This window comes from Paramisgurnus dabryanus, chromosome 22, assembly GCF_030506205.2.
Source record: "Paramisgurnus dabryanus chromosome 22, PD_genome_1.1, whole genome shotgun sequence".
Taxonomy (NCBI): domain Eukaryota; kingdom Metazoa; phylum Chordata; class Actinopteri; order Cypriniformes; family Cobitidae; genus Paramisgurnus; species Paramisgurnus dabryanus.
In genome coordinates this window covers 20,305,764-20,326,117 of record NC_133358.1, presented here as the reverse complement: position 1 = coordinate 20,326,117, position 20,354 = coordinate 20,305,764, and the positions used below count along the sequence as shown (strand labels likewise).

At 37.2% G+C, this 20,354-nt stretch overlaps 1 protein-coding gene across 2 annotated transcripts in view; it reads left to right on the top strand.

The window, feature by feature from the left end:
* The first annotated feature begins 1,740 nt into the window (after window positions 1-1,740).
* vipr1b (vasoactive intestinal peptide receptor 1b) overlaps window positions 1,741-20,354 on the top strand; it is a 75,228-nt gene continuing 56,614 nt past the window's right edge. Inside the window, exons 1-2 of one of the 2 annotated variants that reach the window (XM_065258140.2) lie at window positions 1,741-1,995; window positions 16,780-16,870. In XM_065258140.2, coding sequence (XP_065114212.1) covers window positions 1,939-1,995; window positions 16,780-16,870 — 148 coding nt within the window. In that variant the 5' untranslated portion in view covers window positions 1,741-1,938. The remainder of the gene's footprint in view (window positions 1,996-16,779; window positions 16,871-20,354) is intronic. The other variant, XM_065258141.2, reaches the window with a different exon arrangement.

Below are 20,354 nucleotides of genomic sequence, written 5' to 3'. Positions count from 1 at the left end.
CTAAACCAGCACCAAACCAGCATTAGCACCAGCATCCCATGCTGGTCATACCAGCAAGACCAGCAGATGTTGTGTTTTGTTGCTGGTATGCTGCAATAATTGCTGGTTGCTGGTATGGTATAATTCCCATGCTGGTCCATGCTGGTTTGATGCTGTTTTTTTCACCAGGGTATGCAAAGTAGCCGTGTTACAACTTAATTTAATTGGGGAACACTTGACCATTGCCAAACAGAAACACCTTGAAAACATCTGAAGGTGGAAATAACTACTAAAAAATATTTACCTGTTTTGGAGAGCTGTGGTGCAGAAAGGTCAGTGCTTTCAACAAAAATAAATCTGTAAAGACAGGTTTACGGGGGCATTCGTAATTACTGCTGAAAACAAGAAACAACCCAATTTCCTACAGTTAGTAGATCAAAGTATGTTGTGGATACATTTATTTGTACATGGATTTATTCTAATATTGCAAAAAAAATACTTCTCAAGCAGAAACAGAAGTAGTCACACAGTAATAAACAAGACTGTCGTATAAACAAGAGTCAAAATGACACTTTATTCCAATTTTTTAATTCGGCGTAATAATCAAGAACTTTGCTGCCGTACCATGGGTGCAGCAAGCGCAATATTACGCAGTGCCCAAAAATAGTAACATAGCTGGGCACTATTTTCGGGCACTGCGTAATATCATTGTGCCTCCTGCAGCCATAGTACGGCAGCAAAGTCCTTGATTATTACGCCAGAATGAGAGTATAGCCATATCGACCTAGTAAATCAAAACTTTAATTTTTCGCCGTTCTTAGTACCACATGTAACTACAGAAGAGTCAAGTTTTAAATAGAAAAAATATCTCTCTGGTTATTTTTGAGCGTGATGCTAATGGTCTAATCAGATTCAATGGATTGTGCTAAGCTATGCTAAAAGTGGTACCGCCAGACCCGGAGATCAGCTGAATGGATTCCAAAACGGTTAAACTGTATTGTTCAACTTAGGGTTAGGGTAAGCCTATTTTCAAAAAAGTGGATTGTCTCTTTAAATTAATAGTAATAATAAGCAAATTAACTTTTCAATTTGTATTTAATTTGTTAAAAAAACATTACAATGTATTGCACATTTGAGATATATGAGATATCTAAATGACTAGTTTGTCACAGGAAACATTTTGTTGATTATCCAATTCGTGCGCAATTTTATCCAATCGTTACTTCCGGTCGAAGTTTTCCATATTTTGTTTTATGAAAGTGAAAGTTGAGGTAAGTTTATGTGTGGAACACTTTAGCGGTGCGTAAATTGTAATCACGCTATTTACCCTATATTTATCTTTTGGATTCTACACAAAAGGTCTCAAGTAAAAACCTTGAGATTGTCGAGGCTCACATTGGAGTCGCTTTGTGTAGCCTAGGCGCCTACAAACCGCATAGACCTTGAAGTACATTGTTTTCGTACTAGTACAAGAGGGACAGTCGTGGATGGATGACGAATAAGACAACCTTGAGTGCATTGATAATACCAACGTGAAGCTGTAAATCTCTTCTCATGATGTGTATTTGATTTCATGCGGCGCTGCGCAGAACAAACCGAGTTTGACATAGTACCGCGAGAGCGAAGCAGCTTTCACATTAGTTCTCGCGATACTGTGATGCCATCGTGTGGCGAGTATGCACAGCGCTGTTTGAAGTCGAACACGCCTTTGCTCTCTCACGGACTGTGACTCGCGCTCATTGGTAGCTCAACTGTCAGCAGCCCCAGCAAATGAGCCACTACAGCCGGAGCATCGTTCACTCACGGATCTTATGATGCTCCCACGTTTAAACTTATTTTGTTTTTCTCACATTCCTTTATATTGTCCGTTAAACAGCTAGCGTTTGACTTTAAAGCGCTTTTCGGGGAAACTTTTTTCATTGTAAACGAACACTGACGGAAGGAAGACAGCGAATTGCGATGGATGCCTTGAAATTAATTTTATTTGTTTCAACACTGAGCTTCAGGTTTTTCGCTGTAAGTATTCGTTATTTTACATATGGCATTTCAAAGTAACGTTAATTGTAATTTCAGTCTGGGAGAGGTCCATGGTTTAACCATGGTTTTACTACAGTGATATGGTTACCGTCTCACTACAGTATCCATAGTAAAACCATGATGTTTGCAGTACAATGATGATAAAACAAATGTTAAGCAATCCACCAAAAACGTGCTACCGACAGTTTTACTGTAAAACATGGTTACTTTTCCTAAGGGGCACAATTGTTAAATTATTTACGCACATTTTATTGGATTAAAAATAATTTGTGTAAATTACATGCAATGTGGAGGAAAAGCATAACAAACCATGTGTTTCTCGATAGCCACTGCAGAAGTTATACTGACTCAACAACACTCTAAAAAATGACGTGTTCATTTTTTTTTACACATTTGTGTCATACAATATGTGCTATTTTGTGTTCAAATTAATGAAGGGGTCAATACAAGTTGTTTAAAAAACACACAAAAATGTGTTGTTCCAGTAATAACACAGATATGTGTTAGTAGGAACACATTAATGTGTGTTGCCCCTAAACTGATACAGAATGTGTTGTTTTTAACACATCTGTTTTTAGAGTGAATGCGCAAAAGCGCGCGCGTGGCATTTACTTCATTAAAGACATTATAACGTGAACTCTGCTTTTGTAACTCCTCTGCAATGTCCACAATATACTCATTTTTCCCCCAAGAAAGTAAATACTTTATAAAGTCGACAAATGGCTATCGCACCTGTTCAGTCATGACATCTTAGTGATCTTCTGTGTACTCTCTCAGTTTGTGTACGATGTTTGCTAAAAGTTATTTATTTAAATGAATATTCACTGCACTTCTGATTTAGGTAGGAGACCAGTGGTAATACTTTCTATCATATCAATTTATCCACGGTGTAAATGAAACCGTGATAGTTCGCAAAAGCCTCTTATCTGCGCCACCTGCGCACTTCCCCCTCTTGAATCACTGGTTGTGGCCGCAGTGGCCCGCCACTCTCACCATCACTAGATGTCACAAGCTTGAATGAAAAGACATTTTGTTCCTGAATGTACGAAATATAAGCTAAAAGCATATTTTGTAAGACTTTCCTGTTGCTTTTTATTTTATTTGAACAAAATTAAGAGCTTGTGTGCCCTTGATGGAGAGCAGCAGGTTGCAGTACTGTAGATATATGAGAGTGTTAAGTGTTTAGTCCCTAATGTATTTGCTTCAGTTGACTCACATATTGTCACTCGTATAATTGATCTATGTGATATATGAAGCTGCTGGTCTGAGTTTTAAATTTTCTCACGTGTTAGATTAAACAGAGTGCCTTGTTGTCTATTCTTTCTCTGTATTGTTGGCATCATCATAAATTTCTGTTTTATGCTGTTTTTCCAAATGACATCTTTGACATTTAAAATGCACGGTGGTGGGATTGGTTTATATATTGCTGGTGGCTGCCACACGTCCTTCTTCACATAAAGACTTTGTTGTAAGGCACCAACTTTTTGATGGGGGTTGTTTTCAATATGATCGTGACACTCAGACCTTTAGCTGAGCATTAGATGAGCAATGATTATGTTGGTTTTGCATGTTTTTTCTGAATACTGATGATACTTGAGCGAAGACAAGCAAATTAAATAGTCAGGGAATTAATAAAATATAGGTAAGAATGTTTAATTCTTAGTTATTTTAGTATATTCAGCTAATAATGCATGGTCAACATAACTGAGGATGTGACACAAAGCATGAAGCTGCCCATATCTTATTTGCATCATTAAATCAACAACAGGTCAAATTCTATGGGGCAATTTCCCGGACAGGATTTAGATTAAGCCAGGACTAGGCTTTAGTTATATTAGGACATTTTAAGCTGTTATATCTTACAAAAAACATTGCTGGTGTGGATCTTGAGACAAAACTGTACGTGACCCTGCTTGTGAAAGCCAGGCTAAAGTCTCAAAATCATCTATTTATGAGATTCAAAGTTTGATTTCAAACTTGAAATCATAGTGAATTTAAATATTTAACATAACCTTACTCAGTCATTAAAGATATCAAGGTTATATATATTTTTTTACAAAATGTTCTTTACATTACTTTACATTTATGATTTTATAGTAAATCACAAAAAAAGACTTTAGCTGGGTTTTCACATGCAGGGCCACATATTTTAAGATATGTCAATGCAAGCTATTTTCAGTTAAGGCAGCTTAAACATATATTTTAGTTAGGGACTAGACTTGAGCCCTGTCCAGAAAACTCCATGGTCTTTTAAAAATTTACTCTGCTCTTGCAACAGTAGTTCCAGTTTCAGCCATTATGGGGCAGTTTTGAAATTCAGAAAGCAGAGCCTATGCAGCATCAAAATTTGTCTACTTATCCTAAGCCCTAAAAGTATGTACTGTGTTTGTTATGGGAAGGTATAGACATTTGAGTGCATTTTAAAAGATGGGACATACTAAATCTTATTTCAACTACTATTTAGTAGGCGCCTGATAGTACACAGCAAAATCACCAGTGTTAAAAGTACACCCCTGGTGTATATATGGGTACCACCAGGTCTGGTGTTACCCATATAAACACCAGCAGTATAGATTTAACTCTGGTGATTGTGCTGTGATACGAGTTTGAATGCAGCAAACACAAAATTTAACCGGTTCTTGCTAGTTATACATATAATCCACATTGGCTATAGCCTGGTGCAACCAGACTCTCGTACATTCATTTAATTTGTACAGAGAGTCTGGCCACGCTCCATTGCAAGCGTTATTTCTGTTAAGGAGGGTCCTCTGTTGAAGTTTAAAACTATTGGATCTGCCCAGGGTCACTCTGAATCTGCCATAACCAATCGCTAACGTTTGGTCGTGACGTATGTCACTCAGTCTGGCGCCCGACCTCAATGTCTGCGTTCTTAGCCACTCCCCGCTGTTCGCTGATTGGACCTGCAGATTTTTGCCGGAGAAAACGAAACTCTACACAGCAGTCCCAGACGTGGTTCTGAAGCGAAATGAAAATTAAGCAGAAGAACGTAGGAGGGCGGAGCCAGGCTACATTGGCTATGCTTACATGCACACAATTTTGTCAATCCGACTGAATTTAATCCAATTGCAGGTTACGATAGTACCGTCTACATGTACCCTAAACATTGCAATCTGAATAAAATGTTGTTCACGTGTACATTCTTTATAATCTGTACCAAAGGTCTGCGCAAGCACACAGCCAGGGTTGCCGGATTTCGTGAATCAAGACCACCCAAATGGAAAATCAAAACTTACCCAAAAGCATCCCAATAACTCTTAGAGCGGAGACTATGAGCGCTTCCTTCTCGTCCAAAATCAGTGTCTGACCTCACAAATGTGCTTTTAGAAGAATGGTCAAAAATTCCCATAAACACACTCCTAAACCAAGTAGAAAGTCTTCCAAAGAGTTGAAGCTGTTATAGCTGCAAAGGGTGGGCCAACCACATATTAAACCCTATGGATTAAGAATGGGATGTCATTCAGGTCCATGTGCATTTAAAGGCAGGTGGCCCAGAACTTTTGGCAATATAGTGTATCTCGTCAAGTGGACGATTTATCTCTCAGTTGAGTTGGAGAAAGTTGTTCTTAAGACGTTTTTAGATATAGGAAATGAAAACACAATTTTCGAAAAGCACAATGCTATTTAATTAAACACATGAACCCTGCAGAATGTACAGCGCGTGACCCCATTACCTTAATAATGCGTGTTGCCATCGCCTTGCTATTGCATGTTACATGCCTTCTTTTCTCGGATCACAAATCAGACTACACCACCCCTTTCAATTTGATCGAACTTTGCATTTGATCGACCTCAGTCGTATTGATTGAGCCATCAATACGATTACAAATGGATTATTTGGTTGCATTCAAACGTAGCCTCTGTTAGATCATGAGATAATCAGATCTTTATTAAGCCCCACATAAATCACATCAAAAAATACTTTTTGATCAAGCACATCTGCATATTAAAAATAATTCCCATGTCTTTTTATTTAATTCTTCCCTCTTTACATTAAATAAGACTTTATAGCATAAAGCGTTGAGTTGTTACTGAGATGAAGAGATACAGTTGGACAGATATCCATCATAAAAATGATCTTTAATAGCGCACACAATATTCTTTGTCTTTGAGGCTCCCACTCATTGCTGCTAGAAGTGTTATTAATTTAAGAGTGGCATACGCCGCTCTTTCGCTTAAATTTGGGTCGCAGTTTGCGCTTGAATTCACCGTCATTTCTTGCCTGCTCTGACAGCTGGAAATAAACGCTGAAGGCAACAGACTTTGAATGGATAAAGTTTTGCCGACAGATTATAGTGTTACTCCCTGAGGAGCGACTGCTGCACTCTCAAGAGAAAGAAGCTTTAGATTTTCTTCAGCGACTGAAGCATCAGTGAACTCCCACAGGCACAAACACTCCCTCCTGACTCCCAAAGACTTCGGTCTGTAGAGAAACTAAACTATGATGTTCATTTGCAACTTTTGATTCTAGATGTTGGATATAACCAGAAAAGTACATGTGTCTATTCACCCAACCATCTATCCAACAGTCTGCTTGCATGTGATGCTGCTTTCGGTCTGTCTGGTCTTGGCTGCTTTGTTGACATATTTTTGATGGCTATAAAGGTTGTGTTAGTGTAAAAGCATTTAAACAGCTGCACAGAGCTCTGCATCATGCTTCTGTCATACACAAGGGTTATATCTGTTAACACAACCTGTCATGTTGTTATTAGGAAGTGGCTGAGTGTCCTCAGTAATGGAGTAGCAGAAAAATCCGTAAAATCGTCTTATATTAGAATGTTTGGTGCGACACAAAGCAGATGTGCGGGTAGCTTAGGCTTGTCTCTGGGGTGGTCATTTATAACTGCTGTGCAGTCTGTGGAAAGAGAAACTAACAGCGGGAGTGTATGGGTGCCACAGATGCATTTCCTGTTTGCTTAGCTTTTATACAGTACCCCCTAACTGTTCTCCTATTTGCTTATAAACAATGCTAATGTCTGTCTGCTTTGACAGCAGGAATTTTGGTGGTCGGCACACTTCAAGTAAACAAAATGCAGGAAATCCTAACTGGGAAATCTCAGCGTGCAAGAGGTGAAGAGGGAGATGTATTTGAGATTGATTTTCAAGTGATGGTGCAACTGTGACCACTTATAAGATTGTTGCTGTTTTCGCCCTGTAGTTCAGTGTTATTGAAGTTATGATATTGGCTTTTTCTTTCTTGCGTGATGATTTATCAGAATTATTCCATATATGTGATTCATGCATGATCACATCTTGCACCTGCAGCATTTGGAGAAAACAGAATAAAATAAATAGGCCTACACAAAAGGTTTTATTGAAATAATTAGCATATTAACAAGGCAAATTAAAAAGTATATGATGAGGTTTTTTAAATTTTTTTTTGAAAGCGCAGTGTTTTGTACTTAATTTGTGAGTTAACACAAATAAAAGTACACAATTTACAGCTTTGAATTATGTTTATTTTTTATCTGTATGACCATAAATGACGGAGTAATTTAAGGTACAAGGTCATCATGCGTGCATTTTAACGCCACTGTCACCAGTGCTTATAGGCAAACTAACATAATCAGGCCGGCGAGAAAGAGAGATAATACTTTTTATTTAACATATTACTTCGATTTTTAGACATCCTTCAGATTGATACCAAATTTTGCACACCACTAGACAAAACCTGATGATATGTGTTATCCCAGCACGATTTGAGAATGTTCCAATGAGCCTCTTGTATGAGTGGAGGCAAAGGAATCTGACCTTTCCTAAAAATGCAATTAACATGATAAATGTCAAAAATGTGCTCACATTTGATTAGATGTAGTTCAGAATCTAGTGCACTACTTTTACATTTAACGCCGAAGTTAGGAGACAGAAAACAGGAAAGATCTTCTTGATGCTACAATCCAGAGCAAAACCCTCCTTATGAAATAATACATGACGGCAAGCAGATACAATCTGATCTGTGTAGACATGTGGGAGTGCTTACCATCTAAAATGTACATCGATTTCAGGATCCTCTATGGAATAAGAAAAAATCTTTAACTTAACTGATGGGACGGCCTTGATGCAGTCCATGATTTAGCTACGAAATGTCTCGCTGTGGGTTTTTCAGCCTTGAGGATCAAACTAAATGAATGAATACTGAAGAAATCAAAAGTAATTTCCGTTTTGAAAAGACATTTGTTTCTGCTGGTTCTTCTGTTCATTGGAGATATTTGTTACATCACAGATTTCATGCATTTGAAGCTGGCAAAAAGAAAAGCTCTTTAATTACTTCATTACAATGATGTGGACTATACTGAAGTCCTTCCTGTATGCATTGAATTGCAATAGGATGAACAAAGAGCATGCAGTGTAAGAGAACCTAACAGAACCTTTCGTATAGGTGTTAGTATTTTTTCCTTATTAAAATACCTTTAAAACATGTCCTGTATAATGTACTTAAAATATAAGTAGAACTCACTTTTGACCACATGAATTACATGTTAATGTTTCCTGTCAAAATATTTTTGCGGTGTAGGTGCAGAAATAGGGGGTGCTTAAAGTTAGGGTGTGTGTGATCATAGTTAATGACAAAGTTTGTGTAATACAGACATGGTTTTATGTTTTAGTATCCTAACCTTACCAATCTGCTAGGTTCTGCTCAATCCGCGCAGGCAAAATTGATCGATCAGCTTGGTCATCTGCATTTTCTGGATAAGATACAGCTCTTTTTGATAAGGTAGTAAAGACGATATTAACCCCTGGAGGCATTGCATTGTGAGCTAATTTGCAAAACATGGTAAGGAGCGTCACATATCCGGCTGACATTAGAGGTATTCAGGCCAATCACAATATACTGGTAAGCTGGACAATTGGGGTCACAGTGCTAGTCAGATCGATGAGCTTTGTACAAAATCAGAGCGTTTGAGGAAGGCAGGAATATCTGGGGCAACAAAAATGTACGAAAAAAAATGTTTTTTAAACCATAAAACACACGAAAACATTGTATTAGACCAAATACACAAAATAACGTAGTTTTTAAGCAAAGAAATAGGTGATCTTTAAAATCTAAAGTTGTAACGGTTAACATTAGTTAATGCACAATGAACTAACGTAATCAACTTATTGTATTGGCATTAATTAACATTAATAAAGATAAATAAATGCTAAAATATTGCTCAACGTTAGTTCATGTTAGGTGATGCATTTACTCCCCCCTGAAAAATGCTGGGTTATTTTCAACACAGCGTTGGGTCAAAAAGAGACAAACCCAACGTGATGGGTTGTAATCTAACCTATGCAGGGTTGTTTCAACCCAAAATGCTGGGCTGTTTTAACCCATTGTTGTATCAAATATAAACATTTTCTTGGTTAATTTAACCTCATGGCTGGGCTTGTCCCCATTTGACCGAATGCTGGCTATGCTAGGTTGGTTTAACCCAAAATGCTGCGTTGTTTTAACCTAGTGTTGAGTCAAATAAACATTTTCAGGGTAAATTGAACCTAGCGATTGAACTTGACCCTTTTTGACCCAATGCTGAGTTGTAAATAAAAGATTAATTGTATAATTAGAAGGCTCTCCCATGTACATAAAAATGGGGACACTTCATTATTGTAACTTGATTTTAGGTTGTTGGCAATGAACCAAAAGTGACCCAACAGCATGTCCTAACGTTACCTGCTTCTTTCATTTACAACTGTAGTCATAATAAATAAAACTCATAGCTCATGGGGATGCACTACTCTTTCCAAATTACTGTTAAGTGTTCCCAAATTGGCATTATATTAAAATAATGCAGCATACCATGAATTTTATGTTGTAAGCAAAGTGATAAACGGAATTGTCAGTGGATATATAAAGCTGAGTTTGTAAAAATACAGAGCACCCAAGTGGGACGGCATATGTGCTTGTACTTCAGCTTAAGAAATGTAAAACATCAGCATTTGTTTCAGAGTAGATTCAGTAATCAAACTTATACTCTTTAGACTTCTGTATTTACTGTATTCTCAAACCCATCAACACTCTTAAAAAAAGGTGCTTTATAATGCAAAGATGAACCATTTCTTTAACATCCGAAGAACCTTTCTGTTTCTTTTTTTAAGAGTAAAAAAAGAAATGAAAGGTTTATTGAGCAACCAAAAATGGTTCTTTAATGGCATCAGTGTGAAGAACCTTTTAAGCACCTTCATTTTTTACGACTGAACAGTTGGCCAGAATGGTCTAATAACAGACCAATGTTTTAATGCTACCACAGTGTTTACACCTTAAATTAACAAATGCCTTACTTAAAATTGTTTCTGCAAAAAATGTAAACATTTTAAAAAATCATTATTCACCTTTAAGATGTACAGGGATTGCATTTTCTTTCCAATGAGGCCTCATCACACTGCTCCAGACACTTAGGGAACATCTGCTGGCCAGCTTGGCCTTTTTTGATACTTCCTCAAGATTAATCTATTGCTGCTGTCTGCACTTACTTTATGTGGTTTGTACTGTTTTTTGGCTCCAGTGTAGCAGGTTTGTCCCAGAGGTAGCAGATGTTCTTATAAGCTAGCAGAGCTACAGGACGTCATTACTCAGCACAGCTGTTTGTATAGCAGCCGTTTTGTGTTGTGTTTAGCAGTATTAGTTGCAGATTTGATTTGGGTCAAAGCATAAAAACCTGCTTTGCTATTATTATGATAGTGACTTAGTTTTGATATGTTTTATAATAGCACATGAGGCAAAAATACTATCAAAGCTTTGAATAACAAAATGATAACTGATCCAAAAAAATTTGGGTTATTAAAAACCCAGAATTGGGTCAAAAAGGGACAAACCCAGCCATTAGATGAAATTAACCCAGAATGTTTTTATATTTGACCCAACAACAGGTTAAAACAAACCAGCATTTTGGGTTAAAACAACCCAGAATAGGTTAAATTTAGGGCTGACAAAATTAACGCGTTAAAAACGTGTTAATGCAAATTAATTTTAACGCCACAAATTTTATCAACGTGCGATTAACACAATGCACAATTTCTGTTTGACCCTTGGTCCAGCCCAGCTGACGCATCGGGCCGGCCCTGATTAATCTAATCTTTTGACAGCCCTAGTTTAAGCCTTAATTCATCATTAAAAACAGTGTTATTTTGTGTATTTGGTATAATACAATGTGTTCGCATGGTTTATGGTTAAAAACACATTATTTTACACATACAGTACATTTTTGTAACTCCAGATTTCCCTCTCTTCCTGAAACGCACTGATTTATTTACAGAACTCATCGATTTGAAAATCTCTATGTCCCTGATTGGCCAGCTAATCTGTACATTGTGATTGGTCTGAATACCTGTGACGTCAGCCGTACTGTAAATGTGACGCCCCTTACCATGTTTGAAATATTCGCCCACAATTCAATACTGACAGGAGTCCGAAGTGGGAGGATTTATGATAATGTGGGTCTTGTCTACATCACCAATCCCAGGAAGTAAACTGTCGCCTACAATCCATGTGTTTGTTGTAGTCAAAGATAAGAGATTTACGTTGGAGACTATAACTTGTGTCATTGTTTACTTTGGGGTATGTACCTTTTGCATATCATTAACTCTTTCACCGCCAGCGTTTTTAAAAAAAATTGCCAGCCAGCACCAGCGTTTTTCATGATTTTCCCAAAAGTTTAATTTCTTCCAGAAAATGTTCTTCTTCAAATATATAAACATACAATATACCAAATGAAAGAACAGACCCTCTGCTTTCAAAAAAAAAAAAACGTTTCATCCTACCTTCAGTAGTTCTTTTGTAATCAGCTTTTGAATATGGGTAGGTTTATGCAAAAACACCACATTTTGAGCAAAAAGCAGAGATAATTCAATTTTTGTGACCGACTTTTCATAGAGATCCCATTCAGAGCGATCTTTAAAACAGACACGGACATGCAGCAGCTTGCCATAGGGCAATACTTCCGGGTTTAAAAAGTATTGCGGAAAGACGGAAAAACTCGTCATTGGCGGGGAAGCGTTTTCTCTTGATTGACGAGATATCTCTTCAATGGCGGGGAAAGAGTTAACAGGTAAATGTAAAATCGTGAATCGGATAATTGGTGCTCTTTAAATTACAACCGGTTGGGTTTGTCTAATTTTGACCAAACGCTGGATTGAAAATAACCCATTATTAATAACACATGTGGATGATGGTTGGTTATATTAAGCAACTTTGTAACTTTCAATAGAAAAAACAATAAATTGTGTAGTTTCTTGGGGTTTATTAAATATGTAGTTTGTGTTTTGTAATGTCAGAGGTCAAGCCCTTGGGGAAACAGCTCTTGGACCAACATAATAATTTGATCTTTACTGCAGTGCCATTATCTTGGTGAGCTTTTCATTTGGCCCGTAAATCCAATGCTCAGTGGTTGATGATTTGTTGCCAAGGTCCAGCTAGCAGGTCACCCTTTTCTTTTGTCTTTCTCTCAAATGTTATGAAAAACAAAGCTAATATTAAACATATTGATGATTGATGTCATTCATAGACTGTGAAGGTTTTCTAAAAGAATATACTTTTTCAAGACACATCTTTGACTAACTAATGTTTTGGATACTGAAGGTCTGCCTTCCCTGCTCAAGGAAAATAGCTAGAAAGCAGCCAAAATTATTTTTGTGTAATTATTCTGTGTCACAGGCTGGTCTGGTTTGTTTTTGGGCACTTTTCTGATGTTCAGTTTGGAAGACCAGCTGAACAGTTATTATATAATTTTAAAGGTGCAAAATAATGCAATAGAAGAAACATTTCTGGCTTTATAGTTCCATAAACACAACCCTCAACACAAGAGTGTTACCTCCAAAAAGGTTCTTTGACTAAATGTTTCTTCAATGAACCAAAAATGGTTCTTCTTTGGCATTGCTGTAAATAACTTTTTGCTGTTTTTATTTTTAAAAATATAGATTGACTATGCTAGGAGACCAGCTCAAGCCAGCAAAGACAAGCAAGAAGCGTAGGCTGGTTCCTATTTTAGCATGGTCCAATTTTCAGATAGTGCTGGGTGGATTCTGTTTAAAAGAGAAGTTGTATGTTAACCCAAAAGGTCAATTGCAACCCTGCTGAAAGATCTAGCTTAGTATGTGTGTTTTTTTCTAGCTGGTCCAGATATAGTCCTTAGCTGGTCCAAGCTGGTCAGCCAGATATGAAACATCCTATCCATCTTGGTTGGTGTCTCTAGACCAAAGCTGGTTTTTTTCTTCCTAACAGTTTGGACCAACTAATGACAAACTTACATCAGCTACCATATTCTAAAACACAGTTCAGTTTTTCAAAAGGAAAATTCACTTGCATAGCCAAACTATAATTTGTAGACGAGTGTGTGCATTATCAGGAATGCATCATCCGTCACCTCCAGCTTCAATGGCTCTCTTTCACATGCAGTGGACCCTGCACCTGATGATAAACCACAAAGCAGAAAAATGATTGTGTAATGCACCCTCATTATCTGATGTTACTGTGAGAGGAAATATTGAAGAGAATTTGGAAGATTTATTATCAGACATCACATCGTACAGTGTAAACTACCTCTAAATGACTCCTTTGTTTTCACGTCTAGATGCATATTTACTCAGTCATCTCATCAACGAAAGCTTATCTTTTATAAAACCCACAAATAAATATGCTATTTCAGGAAAGGGTCATATTAAAATATTCTCTCAGACAATAATTAACCAAAGCATTTCCCTTTACAGTGTTGTTTAGGTACATGAAGGTTTATTTTACCTTTTTGCATTTCACTACCACTTCTAGTTTTACACTGTCTTGGTGCTAGACAAGGTTAGATGATGCAATAAAGGGTATGATGGTATCTTCTGCTGGTGAGGATTAAAGGTGCACACATGGATGATCATGGCAGTGGAGCAGTTCTTACTGAGCTGACCCTATTATCCATGCACCAGAGTACCGCTGAGCGACAGCTGAAACTGAACCAAAATAGCCTCGCTTCTACTGCTCTCCTCCCTGCTTTCTTTTGTAAACATTGCATATTTAACCATGTTACAGATAAGATAAAATTCATTACCGAGCTTCTTTATTGAGATCTTTTGTACTTTGATGTGTTTGTAATAGTTTTCTTTTTAATAGTTTGATATGGTCTGTTGTACATACATAGTGATATGGAGTTCTTTGGCTAAACCAATGGTGTTAAGTGTGCACCTTTTAAAATGAAAGGGATTAAAGAGTTCTTTGCAGCAATGTCATAGGGGCTTTTTATACCTGATCACTTCATGCGTTTTCTCTGATCGGATAGCTATCCGATCGTAAAAAGGTGCAGTGTAAATGACCTCCAAAACGTTTTTGAGATGCATTTAAATCCGATCGCTCAAACCACTTCAGGAGGTGGTCTGGGACGCATTTCAGATGAAACTGGACAAGTGTAAATACATCTGGTTGATTCAACCACATAGGTCAGTGCTTTACTCCTCCCAAACGTAAGGACGTCACCCGAAATGTTGCCGGCAAAGAGGAAAACAAACAAAGACGACATGCTTATTGCTCTATGGAGCGACTCTAGAACCAATAAAAGAGCCCAATGACGAACTCCAATGATATTAAACAAACAAATACAACTTTGAGAGGCAGTTTTGTGAACGCTTTTCCCCATCATGGACCTGTACATTAAATAACCGTGCCTCTGTCACTCTCCTGCTGCTGTATTGCATGCTCCACCTCATGCCGAGCAAGGAGACGTGCGTCCCCTGCCCAACATACAGTACAACATACAGTAAGTGCTGCCTTTTGTTGCATAAACATAGTCTTATTTAAGGCAGAGTAGTGAATAGTGTATTTGCATTTTGCGCGGGAGTAGAAAATCGGATTCATATCCGTTTTTCACAAGAAGCATTTATGTGCCCAAATGTAAATGGAACCGTTTTAACAAATCAGATAGCTATCCGATCAGAAAAAACACATGAAGTGACCAGGTGTAAAAAGCCCCATAGAAGAACCTTTTTTTTATTATCTGTGTAATTTACCCAAAATACTGGGTTGTTTTAATCCATTGTTGGGTCAAATATAAGCATTTTGTGGGTTAATTTCAACCCAGCTGCTAGGCTGTTCCTTAGATAAGACCCTTATGCCTTCTTTGAAATCGTTTAGAGCCCTTTAAAACTCTGTTGAAAAAAACTATGTTGAGTTAAGTGTTAATTGTTGGGGTCTATTAAAGTCCATTAAAATGAGAAAAATTCTGGAATGTTTTTCTCAAAAAACATAATTTCTTCACAACTGAACAAAGAAAGACATCAACATTTTGGATGACATGGTGGTGAGTAAATTATCTGCATTAATCCTTTAACTACAGTTTAGAAGTTTATTTGAAAATACCCAGACGTCACGGGCGCGCATTGAATCTTGGGATATCCAAGGCTGCGAAGGATACATCTATGGATCCTCGGTTTCAGGGGAAAAAGGCCACATTTGGAGGCCTTTAGGAGTCTTCGAATTGCGACAGCCTTGTCGCGACCCGGTGACGTAATTTGCCTTCAAATAGAGCCTTGGAAGGCCGCAGCCCCTGAATTGGGATGCTGTTTCTGCCTGAGGTAAAGGCGAGGGCGAAGCCTACCCCCCGATGCATGGACAAGGGTCAACCTGATGGTGGAGAGGATGGAGGTGACTGTCAGCATCAGCATCTGCACATGCAGAATAGGTTGAGGAGGGAACTTATATACTACAAGAGTCAAGTGATGATTGGCTAGATCAAAATGTAAAGAATGACGTGGCATTGAGTCTTTCCAGTAGAACTTATGCTACAGCTTTCATTTCTTCTATGACAATGTTTAAGACCTTTACAGGAGAAATCGGCTAAAAATAGCCATTATTTGTACAATTTGATGGCGGTAGTGACAAGGAAGTTACACACTTTACCTTTAGTTTTGCTGTATTTAACTGCTGGGAAGATTTTTACAGCATGTAACTGGTGGTTTGTGTTCCCCACTATAAAAGTGGGGAAGTATCTCCATTCCTTGTTCTTGGTTAATGATCTCTTTCATTTAAATGCACTGGCATTCCTGTAAACACCCACATCTCTCTCTATCTCTCTCTCACACACACACACATGTATTCGGGCTGATTCAGGCACACAAATAAAAAAACAACAGCATGCTCAGACACCACCTCAAACCCAAAGAACACCACACACAGACACGTACACACACAAACACACATCATCATCAACACTAGGGATTCAGTTCGGCCTGTTCATTACCCCTGATCCTCAACACCATGTCTTCACTGACCTTCTCAAGCTGTTCGTTGGACTTTCACGTTCTTATTGACCCACAGGCTGCCTGCCACTGAATGTCAGCATGAATTTGTCATCATCAGTGGACATCACTGAGCAATCCGGCGATTACTCACTGGTTCCCCGCTCATTCTCTCCCTCGCAGGCAGATATAATCTCCACGAGGCAGAAATGCGCTTTTGTCTGCACGCTTACGGGGAGGAACTGGCATGTTGGTTTATCGATAAAAATCTAATTCAGCTAACTAAAAGCTCAAAATGTAATTTTTGGGTTTTTGAAGCACTCCACAATCTAATTTCCGGTAGATCTGTATTGTAAATATTTTCCTAAAATAAGACGCCGCGAGGCTCAGTTTCAATCTATAAACATGCATATGAAATGTAAGCCTTACAAGATGAAAGCCGACAACTTAAAGTAATAGAATATCTTGGTGAATCACTGAGACGAAGGAGATTGACGCTTTGAAGGTTGTGTTGTGGGTAAACTACTGAGATTTTCTGTCTCTCTTTCACAGGTTGGTGCTGTTCAGATGTGTGACGTGGTAAATGAGATTGAGCTGGCGAGAGAGAGATGTGAGAATAAAACAGCAGGAAACGTCACATCAGGTGATATTTTTTAGAATAACTTTGCTCTGTGCCATTTTCACAGTCAACAAACAATTTTGCATTGATGGGGAAAAGCACACGTAGGTGCAGATCACAGAGGTATTATTTTGGATGCTGCAATTGAATCCTTTGATGAATGTACCTGGGGTCTAAACGTCTAAGACTTTTGAGGTTGGAAATGAAAGAAAGTTGGATTTTGGGAAATACACTGAAAAAATTATTCATTCAAATTACTAATTTTTTTAAGGTAAGTGGTTGCAATCAATTTATTTAAGCTACATTAAAAAAAAATAGAAAAATAAAATAAAATAAAAAACTTTTGTTTATATCTTGCTTAAATAAATCAATGGTAACCACTTACCTTAAAACATGTAGTAAATTGAATTAATACTTTTTTTTAGTGTTATAATTAGAATAAGAACAATTGTGATTTTACACGTAAAAAGGAAATGTGTAAGATTCTGATCAATACAAGTGTATGTTTATTATTGAATCAAACAATATTTTCTTTGGAACATTAACATGTTATTTACATGTTGCCCCTAAAGAAACAAAGATATATTAAATATCAAATTAATGTACATTTTGCCTTTAATTATGCTGATAATGATCCTATTAATATTTAATTTTTAAGAAAAAAATAGAAACATGCAAAACAGCAGCATTTTCATTTTTGGATCTTACCGTTTTAACGTTATGGGCTCTATCTTACACCCGGTGCGATGCAGCGCAATGCGCGACCGAGTGTCTTTTGCTAGTTTCAACCCTGCGCAATTATCATTTTCACGTTTAGCGCCACGTTGTTTAAATAACAAATTCATTTGCGCCCCCTTTTGCGCCCATGGGTGTTCTGGTCTGAAAACGAGGTGTGTTCAGGCGAATTGTTGGCGCGTTGCTATTTTGAGGCAACTAAAATCAACTACGCCATTGACCAACAAAAACCTGCTCTAAAGTCTAAAGTCAATGGCGCAATATGTTTTTTATTATTTAAAGAGTGCATTAGTAATATGCGACTAAAAAAGGGACGACAACGCGGGTTTGCTTATCACATACATAAATGCGCAGCAGCACAAAAATGCTTTTAAATATGAAAGATTAAAGGATTGAATGTAAAAGATTATTATTGAGTCTCTTGGACATAAATGAGGACCGATTATGAGACGTTAGAAGGCGTAAAGAGCTGCTTCACCTGCAGCCTGGTAAGTAAATAAATGATTTGCTTTAAACAAATCTGTTTTTAAATGTTTTTTTTTAAATGCTACCTCACGGGTTTATTGTATATGACGACTCTGTACCTGTGGATATGGTGAGATGAGAAACATTTTTTAAGTAATGCTTAAAAAAAACCTGACGCTGTCCAAGTGCTGAAACGTGCAGACGTTTGTAAATTGTTTATCTCCTGTTTGTTATAAATAAAGTTTTTTTAGAGTACAAACCTTTTCTTACATAGTTGTAAATAATTTTTGATGATATTGGATAGCCATACATTTACAGCAATTAAAAGCCTGCTTTTTTACTTCCATGACTAAAAGAAAACAGGTTTAATTTCAATACAGTTGAAAAAACAAGTGAAAAAGTGAAAAGTGAAAAACAGCACAATTATTTAACATTAATCTTAAACTGGGCATCTTCTTCCTCCGCTTAGTTTTTCAGTTTACAAAGTCCGTCATCTACATAGGGATTAGACAAAGCACCAGCGCAACTGGCTTTTAAAGGGGATGAGAGCTGAGACACTGGTTGGTTTATCGCACGTTACGCCCAAAATACTCCCATTACTCATTAAAAAAAAGGACCAACCCTTTCAGACCGCTCTGAAACAAACCATTATTCTTCTCGTTAAATTAGCAAAAGTTGATTCGGACACGCCCATTTAGACGTTGCACTGTGCGCTTTAGACAATGCGCTTCAATCGTTAAAATAGGGCTCCTAATGTTTAAATAGAAGGGATGTGATATTATAGCACTTACAAAGAACAATACAAAGTGGTTTATGCAGAAGTTTTATATAAAGAAATCCCAAAATCCATTGCAGGTATGACCTTGAGTTCATTTTAGGACATAATGAACTAGGATGCTTATATGGGATATCTAGGTTTGATTCTGTTTCATAAAGCCATTTTATTCCCCCCTTACCTTTCTTTCCTTTCGTGACTACACTGTAAAAAATTAATTGTTGGCTCAATGAATTATTTTTTAGTAACTAGTTCCACAGAAATTTTACGTTCACTCAATTTCTGACTCCAAAGTGTTTCCTGGATTGATGTTTTTTAGTTGGCCCAAACTTGACTCAAATATAAAAAAGTATGTTTGCTCAACTAACTTTATAGTTCATTCAACTAAAATGTTTTAATCAGTTGAATCTTTAAAAACTTACAGCAAAGACTCTGTCAATTAAAATTTAAGTATTTAGTCAATGTTTTATGTGTTACTTCAATTAATATTTATTATTTGGGAATTTTTTTATAAAAAAAATTAAATTATTTATCAAATAATTTATGCTGGTGTTGTTAACAAATAATTAACTTCAGTCACATAAAAACAAAAGCTTTATTCACTTATCATACAGACTGAACATACAGAATTAAGTCTTCTCTAAATAGAGGGCATAAAACAGTCCAAAAGCACTCCAAAGTCACTCAGAACATCTGAAGGGCCATTTAGGAGAATTCTCTTTCGCCATGTAACCCTCTGGTCTGGCTCCACATCATCACCGCTCTGGTTTGATAAACAGAGGAATATAAATACACACACACACATACATAAAAACATGTTTAATATAATAAAGCTTGACAGTGAAAGACTTTATACTCTAAAATTGCCAAATTTCCCTCAGACATCACACGTAATTGAATTAAACACTATTGGGCTGTTTTCTCGGACAGGACTTATCACTGACTAAAATACTGACATCTCTTAACATATGAGTGCTATTGTTTTGTCTCAAAATGCACGCCAGTATTGTATTTTATAAGGTTTGTTTGTAAAAATGTCCCAATTATAATTAAGACGGAGTCCTAAACTCTGTCCGGTAATCTTAACTAAAATAGCTCCACTTTAACTCGGACACATAACATAACACACCTTTATATAACTTATATCTTTACAAAAACGTCGAGTATTTGCGTCTTTGCCAATTAATATAGTCTAAAATTAACATTTATTTACAAACACTTACCTGACGTGAACTTGAGGAAACGGCTGATGACTTGTGTCCTGTGAATCAGTAAGTGATGCTGCCTGCTGTTAGGTGCGGAATAATCTCAGATGAAATGACCTGTGATCCAGATCCTTCCGAGTTAAGACATTTTAAATTAAAAACTCACGCACATACTTTACATACACAAACGCGCGCGAGCGGGTCGCGAGCACGCGTGCGCGCACACGGGCACACACACGGGTATATTTAGAAGTTTTATTTAAGATTGTTATGATATTGGGACTATTTCTCCATCCGCTCCTTCAGCTCTGAAGTTCAAATTCGCATG